The sequence below is a fragment of the Eriocheir sinensis genome, chromosome 21 (assembly GCF_024679095.1).
Source record: "Eriocheir sinensis breed Jianghai 21 chromosome 21, ASM2467909v1, whole genome shotgun sequence".
Classification (NCBI taxonomy): Eukaryota; Metazoa; Arthropoda; class Malacostraca; order Decapoda; family Varunidae; genus Eriocheir; species Eriocheir sinensis.
Window position 1 is genome coordinate 1,877,496 of NC_066529.1, and position 14,170 is coordinate 1,891,665.

General features: G+C 42.4%; 1 protein-coding gene across 1 annotated transcript; it reads left to right on the plus strand.

Moving 5' to 3' along the window:
• The first annotated feature begins 931 nt into the window (after positions 1-931).
• Positions 932-8,396, plus strand: LOC127001505 (integrator complex subunit 12-like). Its single transcript, XM_050866098.1, has 7 exons — positions 932-1,069; positions 2,332-2,544; positions 3,695-3,805; positions 4,168-4,367; positions 5,188-5,347; positions 5,492-5,684; positions 6,786-8,396. The coding sequence occupies exons 2-7, from the start codon at positions 2,398-2,400 to the stop codon at positions 6,968-6,970; spliced, it is 996 nt and encodes a 331-aa protein (XP_050722055.1). The 5' UTR covers positions 932-1,069; positions 2,332-2,397; the 3' UTR covers positions 6,971-8,396.
• Positions 8,397-14,170: the final 5,774 nt, after the last annotated feature.

The window sequence follows — 14,170 nt, forward strand, 5'->3', positions numbered from 1 at the left end:
GATATTTTGCTACCAATTGTTTTATTCCACCTTTCAGTGTCATGTTCTGGATGTTCTTAGTAAGAAAAAATATAAAACATTGGTGTAAGTGTGTTTTTGGTGGACCAAAACATCCGTCCGGGTTGAGACCACAACCCCGTCCGGGTCGTGAACACGCGGTCTCGACCCGGACAGAGAATTCTGGATTTTAAAAACGGCTGTAAAACCAATACTATGATATCTACAGATATGAAACTCATAGCATAAGATGGGGAATTAGTTAAGCTTTCTTTTAAGCACAAAATCTCTCCTGTAGCTCAATAACTTTTTTTTTTATGAATATTATTCACTTTACTGTCCGGGTCGTGAACACATCACCCTAAGTGGTTACATTTTGTGACAGCTAAGACTACAGTGACAGCATGCCAACTCTCACAAGCATATATTAAACCCACTAAAGTTGTCCAACTATTTCCAGTGGGGTCCCCGGGTCTACCGTACACACAAATGATATGGAAATTAATTGGTCAGCATTTCATTCACTGCACTGCAGTCTTTCAATAGCTTGTAGCTAATACGCTTACTTTTGATCCTATATATATGGTAGTTTTCATAAAAAAATAAAAAATAAAACAGACAAATAGTAAACCCGCGCATGCGCAGATTATTATGGGACATTTCCGAACAGAGGGACGGAATTCGACGCCACACCGGGCACATCGTAACTGATGACGTCACATATCAAAACCACGTGACAGGACTTTGTGTAATAATAGGAAAAGTTTGGGTGTGATATACTTTTTTGATGTTGTTAAAAGGCCTCATAGTCATGAAGGGGAGAAAAAGATGAACGAAGTAGAGGAAGAAAAAGAAGATATATGGTGATGAGGAAGAACAAGCACAAAAAGAGGAATCAGAGAAAGAAGATGCAAATGAACAAGAACAAAAAGAAAGAGAAGAAGAGTAACAAGAAGAAGAAGAGGAAGCAGGGAGGGGCTGAGGGAGGTGCCTTGGTGGGGCGGTGCTGCTCAGGTTTTCCGTTATTTGTGAGAGTCAGCGGTGCCTGTCGTCCTCTATATTCTAACACAGGGTACGTGAATGTTACTTTTTACAGGGGAAAGGTACAAAAGGCTGCGGGAAGGGCGGTGTGGGTTAAAAAAGGCTCTTATAATTGGTCTACTCAATCTGGTAAGGGGCCGAGCATCAAGGGGCTACGGTCTCTCTTATTTATGGTTTATTATTTTTTATTTATTTATTTACAAGACTGACTTTGCATACATGAATTATTTTTATTATTTGAGGAAGTAGTTCAATGTGGAATTTCCAGTTAGGACACATTTAAATAACACTGGTCCTCCTTGTTAATTTACCGCGTAATTTAAACTTCTTCAAAGACTCGTATTGTATGTATGGTTCTATTTGGGTGGGAAGGACGATTTTTATAGGGAATTATGTGATATTCAGCATAATAGAGCAAAAGAAACATTCACCACTATCAGAAATGTCAGTGGCCTTAGTATTATTTATGATCCACCCAACTTTTAATACTCGACTTATATGGATTACTTTTGTCTGCCCTCTCTTTTGTTTTTAATATTACTGTTGTAGTATTAGCAGTTTTCCACTATTTAAATACCACATACTTGATGAAAACTAAACAAGTGTAGCTATATAACAAATTTTCAAGGGTGCTGCCATTAATTATTATAAGACTTTCAATTCTTACATCAGCTATTTCTAAAGGTCAAAGAGGGGATAAATCGGGTTTTAATGAGTGTTTCTTTAGGTTGATGGCACAGAAGAAGGGTCAGACTACCACCAGGGCCATAAAACTACTACTGGAAATGCCCCAAAACTCTTACGAAAGCCTTGTCAAATATGTGTACTTGGGCCACGAAATGTTTAGTAATACGACCCTTTGTCTCTCTTAACTTCATGGGAATGGAAGTCATCTGGCCCTGGTGGATGACTTATGTAACATTGGTATTATAACATTTCTCATTACATTTTCCTTCAGATTGGAAAGTCTTAATACTTCCTTGCAGCTTATAGCTTTGGCCTTCTTGTAAACATACCACATGGAGCTCTGTCAATGCCTCCACTCTGTTCTCCTTTTTTCACAGTAAAGGAAATAGCTCAAGGGTAGAATTAAATGGGGAAAAAAAAGCCCGCTGATCACTGCTCCTGTTAAAGAAAGTTAAGATAAGTGGCCGAAAGAGAGGTCAATTTCGGGTTTAACTTTTACTCTTCATAACTTTTGTTCATCATTAAATAAATCTGGCTTTAATACATCATTATTGAACATCTGAACTGATACAATTTCTCAAGGTAACCCTGGGTCTCTGTCTGCAGGTTGAGTGAGGTTTTGTAAGGTTGTGTGTGTGTTTGTGTGTGGGTCAGTAGCCAATCACCAGCACCATGGCTAGTCTGGATCTGGACCCGATGTTCCGCCGTGGCCTGCGTCTCCTCCACTCCAGGAACCGAGACTCTGTAGAGCAGCTAAAGGCCATTGTGGATGAGGCGGTGCGGCAGCGTCAAGGCAAGACCATTCCCCCCATGAGTAAGGTGAGTGTGGCCTTAACCCGTCCGCTGTGATTGGCATGGATTTGGCCTTCACTGGTAGCCTGGTAACATCAGGGCCCGAGAGAGCAGGGGGGGGCAGCTGGTATCTCAGCACCAGGGCCCGGCCTCATAGGGGGCCCGGCCGCCCGGGCATGATGTGTGTAAATTAAGATACTTAGGGGCCCGGAATTACTTGCAGCACCAGGGCCCAATGGTAGCTCTATCTGGCAGTGGGTAACATATAGTCTTTCTCTGCCTCTTTGGTGGATAGTGTGTTTTCCATGTGATATTGGTATGCTGGATATCTCCTCCCAAGGTGCATGACTTTACATTTTTCTTCATTGAATTTTAACAGCCACATTTTTGTTCCATTCCTGTAGCTTGGTGATGTCTTCTTGTAGGAAATCCGCAGTCAAGGGGTTAATGTGTTTTTGGTGCAGGACAGAGCTAAGCCATGCCACTGAGATTATGAAAGAGTGCATTGGGAAGTTCTGTTATGCATGTTGTTAAATTTGCCTACTCACCCAGTGTTTATTTAGGGTACCTATGTTAGGAATGTGTTATTTTCTATGAGGTGACTCTTAGTTAAGTCTTTGATTTTGGCATTGCATGGTTGTAATTCTTGAATGACTCATCTGTTTATGATTTCCTCTTAGTTTATTGTGAACTGATATGTTGTTGTACTTTACTTTTAGGTACTTACATATGTCCTTAAGTTGTAGTAAAAGCTCAGTTATCAGCCTTTGCATTATCCACATGATGAGTCCAGTCTGTAACCCTATCACCGTATCCTCGTATGGTACAGTTGACTTGGGAAAATCATTTGCATTAAGACTGAGATGCACAAAACTATCACAATATCTGGACAACTCATGGTTAAATGAGGAAAACAAAGCATAAAGTTATCTCAAAAGACGCATAATGAATATGGTTATGTGGTGAATTGAAGTGGATGAGGAGAACGGCGATGACACTCCTTGCAACTGACGGCAAGGGTGGGAACATAGTGTGATTTGCGATGGGTGATCAGGAGTTTTTTTTTCTGGAGAAGAATGATGGTTGGACTATGGGCAAATCAGGAAAATTTTGTCAAAGGAAACAGGAGAGGGCTAGTAGGCTGAACAGGCACCTGATGTTACCATTCTCATCCCAGGACCCCTTCAGTCTGCGTCGAGAGTCCCCTATACCGAGGTCTAAGCCAGGAAGCCCCATCCCAGTCTCCTTCTCCAAGCGGGAGGAGATCAAGAAGGATATGGAGAGAAAGGTAGGTGGAGATGTATTGCTGTGTATCAACCTTTCTATTCCTGACCTTTTGTTATATTTTGTTACTAGAGTGAGGGGAACAAAAATGTATATGACTGTAATATCAGTCTTCATTATTAGAGGAAAAAAGACTTGTTGACATTGTACAATATAATTATGATGCTTTGATAAAAATAAAAACCTCTTTTGGTCACAGTCATGAATCATTTTAATTTGAATTAATAAACATATATTTAAGACTTCCCCGGTATCTACACAGCAATCAATAAGATTTCTGCAAAAAACAGAAATGCCTTGTCACTGCAGATTATAAATTGCCTTTCATAGATGTGCCTAAGCTACCAGTGGTCCTGCCTCCCACAGATTCGTGATGACGAGATGCTAATGCCCAAGAGGCCTCGACTTGACTCGCCAAGTGCATTCAAGTCCCACACTCCCTCACCAACACCAAGCCTGAAGTCTGAGAGCTCCTCGCGCAGTCGAAAATCAGACGAGAGTGACTCCGATACAGATGTGGCCGGCTTAGCAGAGATTATGGATGAGATCAACTGTACTGTGTGCAAGTGAGTTGTTGCTGCTTACATATAAAGGGTTTTTGCTGCTAGGACTTATTATATATGTTCTAAGACCCTCTGTGCTGTGTCTATTATTTAATTTATTATTATTATTTATTATTTTTCTTTTTATGTGTTGGTATTAATTTCTTCTTCTTCAGTGGGTCTGATGGATTTTTTATGTGTGGGGCTGATTTGGTTTCCCAGTGTGATGGAGTGTTTTTAGTATCTTATTCAGCCATGCTGATGGCTTGTTTAATCCAGAATCAGAGTCTGGGTTGATAGGTGGTCTTCTGGACAGCATGTGGGTAGTTTCTCAAGGCACAGTGGCTGAAAAATCCCAGCTTGGTGGCACCGGTCGGGGATTGAACTCGCGTCCTCCTGAATGCGGGGCCGTCTCGCTATCCGTTCAGCCACCGCCTCCCCATGAGGATTGTTCTGGATTATAGTCTCAGAGTTGTGATGTAACAATAGTACCTGAAATTAGGGCATGAATGTGTCCATGACTTAAAAAGGTACTTGGCTCTTAGAACAATCATTTCATTCACACTGACTTAGGGTGCTGAATGTCTAATATTTACATTTACAATGATAAATTTGTTAGGTATTTTGCTTGAAAATTAAGGTTCTCATAAGGATATTTGACTGATGGATTATTTATGAGTATCAAGGTATTCACAGTGTGATGGATTGTTTATGAGTATCAAGGTATTCACAGTGTGATGGATTGTTTATGAGTATCAAGGTATTCACAGTGTGATGGATTGTTTATGAGTATCAAGGTATTCACATTCTAATTCCCTAACTCCTTCACCTCTCATCCCTGCAGGAGCTTTGATGTGTTCCCTCGTAACCGGTTGGTGGAGTGCCAGGAATGCCATGCCTTGTACCACCAGGAGTGTCACAAGCCACCTGTCACTGACCAGGACGTCAACGACCCGCGCCTCGTGTGGTACTGTGCCAAGTGTGCCAAGTCACTCAAGAAGCAGGTACTGGGTTTTAGAGTTTTTGGCTCTGGATTCCTATTTTTTTATATCATTAAGAATACAGAAAGTTATCCATGAAAGACGAGCACAAGCATGCATAGCTATTGCATAATCTCCTAACTTTATTTAATTTTTTTTTTTTTCCAGACTGCCATAGTGAGCTCGTCCAGTGGTGGCAGCATGAGTGGGCCGCGAGGGGTGGGAGGAGGAGGCCTGCCAGGGATCGGGGGCGGGAACAAGGCCCCACATGCCCGCCCTGCCCCCTCACCTACCAAAAGTCTCAATCTCCCTCGCCCTTCACCCTTCACCAACCTCTCATCTGCCTCAGGGAGGGGTTTAGGTAAGAAAATGTTATTGATATTTTGTGCACCAAGAGCTTATCTTTCAACTGAAATAAGAAAGGCATTCTAGAAAACCACTTCATTTGGTACATCACTAGTCCATTCTCTTAAGTTTGATCCCTCAGCAGTGGCTCACTCCCTAGCCAGGTAGGTAATGATGATGCTGATTGGCAGGTGGCAGGCAGGGTGCGTGATGTCCCTGTCACCCAACAAACTTACGATGATTCCAAAAATATTCATACCTATTTCCTTACCTTCTGTTACACAAGATAGACAAATTTTGTTTACATCATTAGTTTAACCCCTAGAGGGCAGATGACAGGTTTTTCTGGTTGCCACATAGAGGGTGGGTTACGGATTTTTCTGGTCTGACATTTTCCACTGTAACGTTGAAGTTTGAGCGGGAATTTATGGGTCAGCGTGACTACTAGGCTGCCACACTTCTGTGCCATTTTCTGTGTTTCTGTGACTGTAACAATGGCAGGAGGAGAGTTTTTTGTATCTTCCTTGTCTGATTCTGCGGCCGAGTGTGCACAGCCAGTGACCTCAACTCCTCATAAGCCTCTTCTAGCTACACTGTGCCAACCACAACCTGTGCAGCTCTGCAAACACAGGCTTGCTGAGAGCTTAAAGTTACTGCACTTCATCACATCACCACGGAAACACCACATGACATAAAGACTTTGGGTTTGTGGCAGACTGAAGAGGAAGGAGAGATAAAGCGAATGCTCACAAATTTAAAGCTACTGGCTTAGGGAGACCCGTGAAATTGATAATGGAAAGTGAGCAATTTTCCGGAAAACGTCAGAACATTACCGTATGGGGAGAACCATTTTCACCATACACCCCCGTCCTTTAGGGGTTAATGAGTGGATAAATTAATTCACTTGGTAGGTAGCTAGGAAGGTCAGTCTAAGTACCTGCCATTGACTGAAGGTATTAGATTAATCTCCAGCCACATACATCAATCACAGGAGACACAGGTGACCAGAGAGACTATTCCATGCTCCGTGCCCTCCTTAGCTTTTATGTGTCATCTTTAGATTGTGCACCAGGTATTAGAGGGTTATACCTTGATACAGGATATCTTTTCCTTGCAGTGTCCAACAGCAGCAGCAACAACAATGGTAGCAGCAAGCAGTCACTCTCTTCAGCATCATCTGGGTCATCATCCTCATCAAACAAGTCATCTGTGCCATCTAACTCATTAATATCTGCTGAGAGGAGGATGCACATAATGAAGAAGAAGGCTGCTGCAAAGATGGCAGAGAAGAGGAAGCTGTAGAAGGGCAGGTGTGTCAATAGTGAAGAGGAGGAAGAGGAATCTTGTGTGTTTGTGTGTCTGAGGTTAGGGCCAGTATCATCCCAAAGAGTGTGGGCCACCCTTTGGCATTCCCATTTTTCCATGAGACAGGGAATGTATCCGGTGTTTTCATACTGCTGTCACATCCATGATGAGCCTGGATGAAGAAACAAGTGCAGCACAGTGAAGCTATTGGTAAGAAATTGCTGGGAAATGGGAGAACCTCAGTCAAAGCATTCCACCAACACAATTGCAATAGTTATCACTTCCCTGCAAATTACACTTTTATAGTTAACCTAATTATGTATGTTGTAGATTGATATTTTAGTGATGTTTATATTTGTTAGTATATACTCCTACAACAAAAAACTGGTCTTGAAGAATTTAAGAATTTTCAACAATTGGTGAGTAATGGATTCAGTGAATATTAAGTAATGAATACTTGAAGTATAAGGAAACTTAAACTTTTATGGGTGTCCTGAAGTGCATGAAAAGATACTGTTCAAAATATACAGAGGCACTGCCTAAAGTTATTGATTGTGAATCAACTTTACAAAATAGCTGTTGTGCCATTTAGGCTTTTATTCTTTGTAAACAGGATGATTTTAATACAGTGAGAGAACTTTATCTATTTTATGATCTGCAAGATTACTGAATGTCCAAAAATATCCAATTTTAAAATTGAGATTATTGGGAACTTGTGGGCATAATGGACTTTTAAAGTTGATTTATATATATATATATATATATATATATATATATATATATATATATATATATATATATATATATATATATATATATATATATATATATATATATATATATATATATATATATATATATATATATATATATATATATATATATAAGTTAAATCTTTGACCTTTAGAGAGGTGAGCACCAACTGCCTCGAGTTTGTATCCAGGCAAGAGCCACGGCTTCATAGCTGGTGTGCTACCAACCAGTGCACCGTGGAGGCGTTCATGAATGATGTAACAGTCTAGGGGAGGGCAGATATCTGGGACTCTGTTTCAGTGTTGCAGGGGAATGGGGGATCTCATGATGTGTTACACAATAGTTAAATTATTTAAATATAACTTCAGGCATATTTTAAAGTTATTTTCAAAAGGCAATGTCTTGTATGTAAAAGTCTCAGGTCAGGAGTAGCATTGGGTCACCTGTAATATCTTATACTCCTGTTTTCTTTTAATATAACCAACTATCACTAGTCTGGAAGGGGAGATCAATCATTGTTTCACTCAATTCACAGTTACACATGTTATGTATTGATATTGTACGATCAATGAGCAAATAAGCTTTACAAACATCCCAGACTATAACTGTTACAGTCTGCTGAACAAAGAGGAAAGACAAACTCATAGTCAATAAAACAGATGAGAAAACACTGATGTATTGTGTGTTTGTTCCTGAAACAGTGGGAAGCCTCATGCAAGACAGCTGTGTCAAGGCTTCTTTATTTCAAAGAAAAAGGAGAGAGAGAGAGAGAGAGAGAGAGAGAGAATCAGCTTTGTCTCCTTAGTCCAATAGCATTTCAATACTGATATTTGGTTTTGCTTATGGATAGCCTACTCAGCAACTTTAATTTACATATCATTATAAGTTGTAGAAAATTCAGTGGAATACAGAAAATCACTACGCATGTTAAAACGTCAGCAACGTGTTGGAGAATAGGAGCGTGGACTTTAAATCCACGGCTAGGGAACGCAACAAGGAAGCTCCTTGAAGAAACAGGACAAAATTTAATTTCACCAGCTCACTCACTGAGTGACCAGTGACTACCATCTGACCATTGACCAATGGCAGTTATTACAACGTGAATTTGTTATGTGGAGTGAGAGCGTATGGAGTATATAATTTATACGCAGTACACACGGCTTACGATGTTGAATAATAAACAAGATAAATGATGTGGTGTTACATGATGTAAGGTTGGCAAACGTGCCTCATCAGAGCGCATGCGTGGAGCCATGGGCAAGCACGTACCAAAAGTCACCAACCAGTAACTCAGTGACTGACAGTGAGTATCTCGAGTAGAAATCGTGGACCATTTGCCTTTCTTCCGCAACACATGCTCGGTTATCGAGGGTTCAGTTCTTGGAGAGAAATCCAGGCAAACACAGGCGGCCCAGCACTTCGGAAATAGGTAAGAGCCTTGGGTCACAAGTTGGGTGATGTAATGAGGTGGTTGAGGTGCTCCGCGGGTTGTGTTGATCATGTGCCGCCGCCGCGCGTCGATGTGTGGACCACGTGGAGGCTGACACCACGGTTTGTTGCAGTGGACTTTTCCGTACTCTTCTTTAATATCAGACAGTTGCTGTAATAATGGCTCCCACAGAACATTGCTGCAAAACGCGGGAGTAGTAATTTCATACACCGTTCTTCCTCCCTAATGCAAGGAAATACTGGGCAGAAGTGCATCAGAAAATCTGTACCTGACTTGAGAACAGATGAACACTCGAAAGAACGGTGACGGTGAACGGTGAAAGTGACGGTGAGGACAATAATGAAGCTTACTGAGAGTGATGTGAAACTTTTTCTTGCCTAAATCAAGAGCAGTGCACCCACCTTTATTATAGGCTCCATGTGCTCGCACAGTAAAACTAAGCCGCTTTTCTGGGCCCAGCAGCAGGAATACGAAACCTTGTGGAAACCGAAAGCATAATTCTAAAATATTCAACTTCAATAGGAGACCCAGCCGGGGAGGGCAGGCATGCTTGCTGGAGCAGAGTGCTACCTAGCTAGTGCTTGAACATGATTTTTCTCTATCGTGGCAGTCCGTCCACATGTTTGATCAAGTTAATTCACGAGAAATTAACTAAAGGAGCTTTGCGAAACTGCATAACTCCCGCGCTGAGTACACTCCAGCGACCTGAGTGGCTGGAAGGACGCCGCCACTCTACCTCTCCCTCCCTCCCCTCCCCCCCCTCTCGCCCTTCGTCTGCCCATCCGCCCGCAGAGTCTTCCCCTTACAGCTTCTCAAAACCTTAAATAATTTCAGTTCTGTTTGATCTCGTCCAATTTCAAACATTTTGCTCACATGCAGTAATTACGACCAGAAAGTCCGTGGAACTCGAGACCGCGAACCCTGAGGGCAGATGAAGAGGATGCAGACTGCCGGCGGCTGAAGTGACGTGGGAAGCAGCAGCGACCAGCGGTACACGGCGGCGGTGTCTGACCTTGAAACTCTTCAATCGCGCAATACCGCTTGTTGGTATTATTTCATTAGTGTGCTTTTTACGTCCATCAACTACGTAGCCATGTTGGTGCGCTAAGATCAAGCGTATCAGTGTTTCCTTCTCACTGTGGTGAGTTCAAGTTCAAGAGTGCCCATCCGAGACCATCCCAGCTCGGAGCATTCTAGGAGTGCATTTTACAGGGACGGATGCTTATTTCTCTACATCCTCCTCCTCCTTGTTGGGGTCACACTGGAGTTCCTGGGCTGGGAGGGAAGTGATAATAGTGTTAATTCCTTTCCTGAAACAGCTTGCAACCTCTTCTTGGGACGCGGTCAGGATGCTTGTTTAGTCAGTGCATAGGGTGTCGAGGCGTGGGAAACTGAGCCTCTTCCTTTTCCCATGGTGATTGCTGCCTTCTGCCCCTCCCTCCCCCCCCACTCTCATCAGCATCAGCATTCTTTTCTCTCGTTTTATCGTTGGGGACAAACTTGCGACCATTAGAAACGGATCAAGGAGTGTATTGGGTCTTGTTCCCTGAGTTGTGTTGTGTCGTGGTGTGTTGCGTCCTTCGTCCCTCGAGTTTCCTGTGCTGTCTTGTGTCGTACTGAGTTGCGTTCTTCGGCTTCCCTGGCAGGTGTTTTTCGTTCAGCCATCCATTGCAGTTTTGAAGGGATTATTTATTTGTTATTTGTTTAGGTTGGGATTTCTTTGTTGCTTTGTTGATTAAGTGATCTTCATAGTGAATGCCGAGTATGATATATTTAAAAGGGGTGGCAAAATAGGTGAAGAAGGAGGAGGAGAGAGAGAGAGAGAGAGAGAGAGAGAGAGAGAGAGAGAGAGAGAGAGAGTTTTTGTAGGCGTTCACATCCATCCATGGAGAGAGCTCTGAGTTTTTGTTCTTCGAAAGTATACTCAAGTTTGATAATCAGTCTTGCTTTTTCGTGTCGCGTGTAACTTTCAGTGTTCCGCTCGCAGTCCCTTTAGACGCCCCCCTCAGGTGATTTTTATTCATGACCCTTGTCATTCCATAACCCCTTATTAATTATCTCATGTCTCCCCTTTATCCATGTTAAATAGTTTTTTTATATAGCCTTCTGTTATAGTTTTGCGTTCACAGCACCGCAGTGAACGGTAACTAACTTCTTAGTACGTGTATTAAATTGCCTTGTAGTTCGCGTTTCTTGTTCTTTTAGTAATAGGTAAGGTGGGGTAAGATGCCCCCGTGGGGTGAAAGGCCCCCCCTTGGTTTTGTCTTTCTTTCTTTCTTTTCTCATCCAGTCACATGATCAAATAGGCAACGCCAACTCTCTGTGCTCATAGGAACTACTGGAGTAAACAATGGACAGTTGCTCTGGCCACAAGGGGACATTTTTTCTTTTTGACTAATTTCTTGTAAGTTTTCAGTGATTTTAATGATACCTAATTAACGACAAAGAACTGTAGAGTTAGCCTAATGGCTATAGATAGTTGCTCTAAGATGTCTAGACCATATTGCATGTGATTATACTCTGCCTACTTACTTGTAGGAAAGATGGTGACATTTTGTGTATATATGAGTTGCTAGGGTAAGAGGCCCCCTGTGCCTTTGGGGTAAGTTGCCCACAGGGAGGCCTTTTACCCCACATGTGGGCCTTTTACCGCATTATCAGCAAATTGGCAAATGGCCTTGTTTGGTGTGTGGGGAACCATTTGCTAATAGCAGACCTTCAGAAAAATGGGTCCAATGTCGGGGTTGTAAAAATTGGTCACATGCAGAATGCACAACTGGAGTAGGCCTAGATCTGTACGTATGTCAAAACTGCGAGTCTGATTCGGCATTACAGTATTGCTTTGAATATAATTTGTTTAAGTTTTTGAAAGGCATCCATAAGTGAACACTTGAGTTTGAGACCATAAGGAAGTTGGTGTTTTTAACTGTTTCAGATATCAATATTCAACAGAAAGGACATAATTGATCAAATTTATTGAATATTTAGTTCCATATATTTTTCATGAAAGTAGATGTTCCTTTTGTTACAAAAATTCAGAAGAAAGGGAAACTAGTCTAATATTACTAGTCTAAAAGAAGGGATACCTTTTAGAAAATTAATTAATTGTTTAGTTTTACATTATTCATTAGGAGACACAAATATGACTGATTCCTATATTTCACATCGAGAGATTTATAGGGTATAGTTTTCAAAAAGGGAATACATTTTATATTTTTGTAATGTGAAAAAACTATTTTCCTTATGTTTCTGTGAGTTTTATTATTGTAAGCTAGAGTGGGATAAAAGGCCTACCCAGTGGGCGTTTTACCCCACATGCGGGGTAAGAAGCCCCCTTTATTATTTTTAAAAAATTGTCATTATAATAAGGTGTAAATTATAATGAGTGGATATGATATATACCATAGATAGGCCTTAGCCTAAGCTTTCAACAGAACTTTTTTTCAAAATTCTATTGCAAAAAATGTGGCTACAACAGACAATCTCTCTTAAAGGGGGCAACTTACCCCACCTTACCCTGTTTCCCTTTGATCCTTTTTTTATGTCCCCTTAATTCACGTTAGGCATTTTCTTTATGTATTAGTTTTGCATTCAGTGTACTGCAATGGAAGGTAACCTCATTCTCAGTACGTTTTTAATTAACTGTTGGAAGTACCGTGTGAGGGGAAGTGACAGGAGGAAGGGGGGAAGAGGAAGGGAGGGTGAGGGGGCAAGGTGGCATGGGAGGGCAGGCAGCTTCGTAGAGTGACGGCGGCGGCGGTGGTGGTCGTGGCACTGGTGGGTTGGCCAGGGGCTCAGTGTGTGTGGGAACGGTTCTGGGTACGGGCAGGCGGGCGGGCTGGCTTCTCCTGGCGGCGGTGGTGCCAGCTGTGGTGGCGGTGGCAGTGGTGGTGGTGGTGGTGTAGTGGTGGCGGTGGAAGGCGAGCTGGCTGGCTGGCTACATCAACACCGTCTTTCCTCGGCAGCCTCCCTCTCCGGTACTTATATATACACAAGTAAATATATATTATCATGCTTAGGGAAAGGGCAGTGCCTGGCTCGGTGCAGTCATCTTCGCGAGTGCACGAGTATCGGTTTGATGATGTGCGTTACGGAACTTGTCTTATTAAGATTGTGGTTTCTAGATCTCCGGCACATTATTATATACCCAAGTAAATACATATTATTATGCTAAGAATAGGCAGAGGTTTCGTGCTATTTTCTCTTCGAGTGTATCAGTGTGATGTGTATTTCAGAATCTGTGTAGCTTAATTTTCTTTATGTTACCGGACCTCATACATAATTTGAGATAATTTTGATGCTTTAAATAAGTGCAGCGGCTTCATGCAATATTCATAGTGGGCGTGTCATGAAGCGTGAGGATGTGCATTTCAGAATTTGTCCGATTGGAGGTGTTTGCGATTTCTAGACGAACACTTAGATGAAGGTCGTCTATTAAATGATTAACTCATCAGTGACCAGGTTGATTCCCTCATGAGAACTTGGCACGCGAGCGGTTGGCGTGAGGGAAAGGAGGAAAACATCTTTAAGCAAAATAAAGATCACGGGCCTGTTTGTGAGCATCATGTTTAGCAGTGGAGTGATCGTCGGTGGAGGGAGGACGGGAAGGTGGACGTGTGTGCAGGCGAGTGGTTCACTTAGCGCGCCGCCAAGCCTCGCAATGAGCAGTTTTGTAATGCACGGCTCTCGTAGCTGTCAGTAAGGGAGAAAAAAAAAAATGTAACCTGAACGTTTGCCAAGGTAGCAGCGAAAGGCGGGCAGGTCACTGGGGGGCTGTAGGGTGCCGTCTATTCCCTCCATAGCCTCCCTTCCTCTCCCCTCCCTCTCCACGGCAGCCACATCCACTAAGGAGAGAAGGGATGTTCATGGGGATGGCAGCCGTTCAGGAGCAGGTTGTATCACGCCTGGTGCATCCTGTCAGTAATCTTCAAATAAACATTACCGTCACAAACATTCCTCCGGGAGAATGGCAGCGAGTTATTCCAATCATGTCC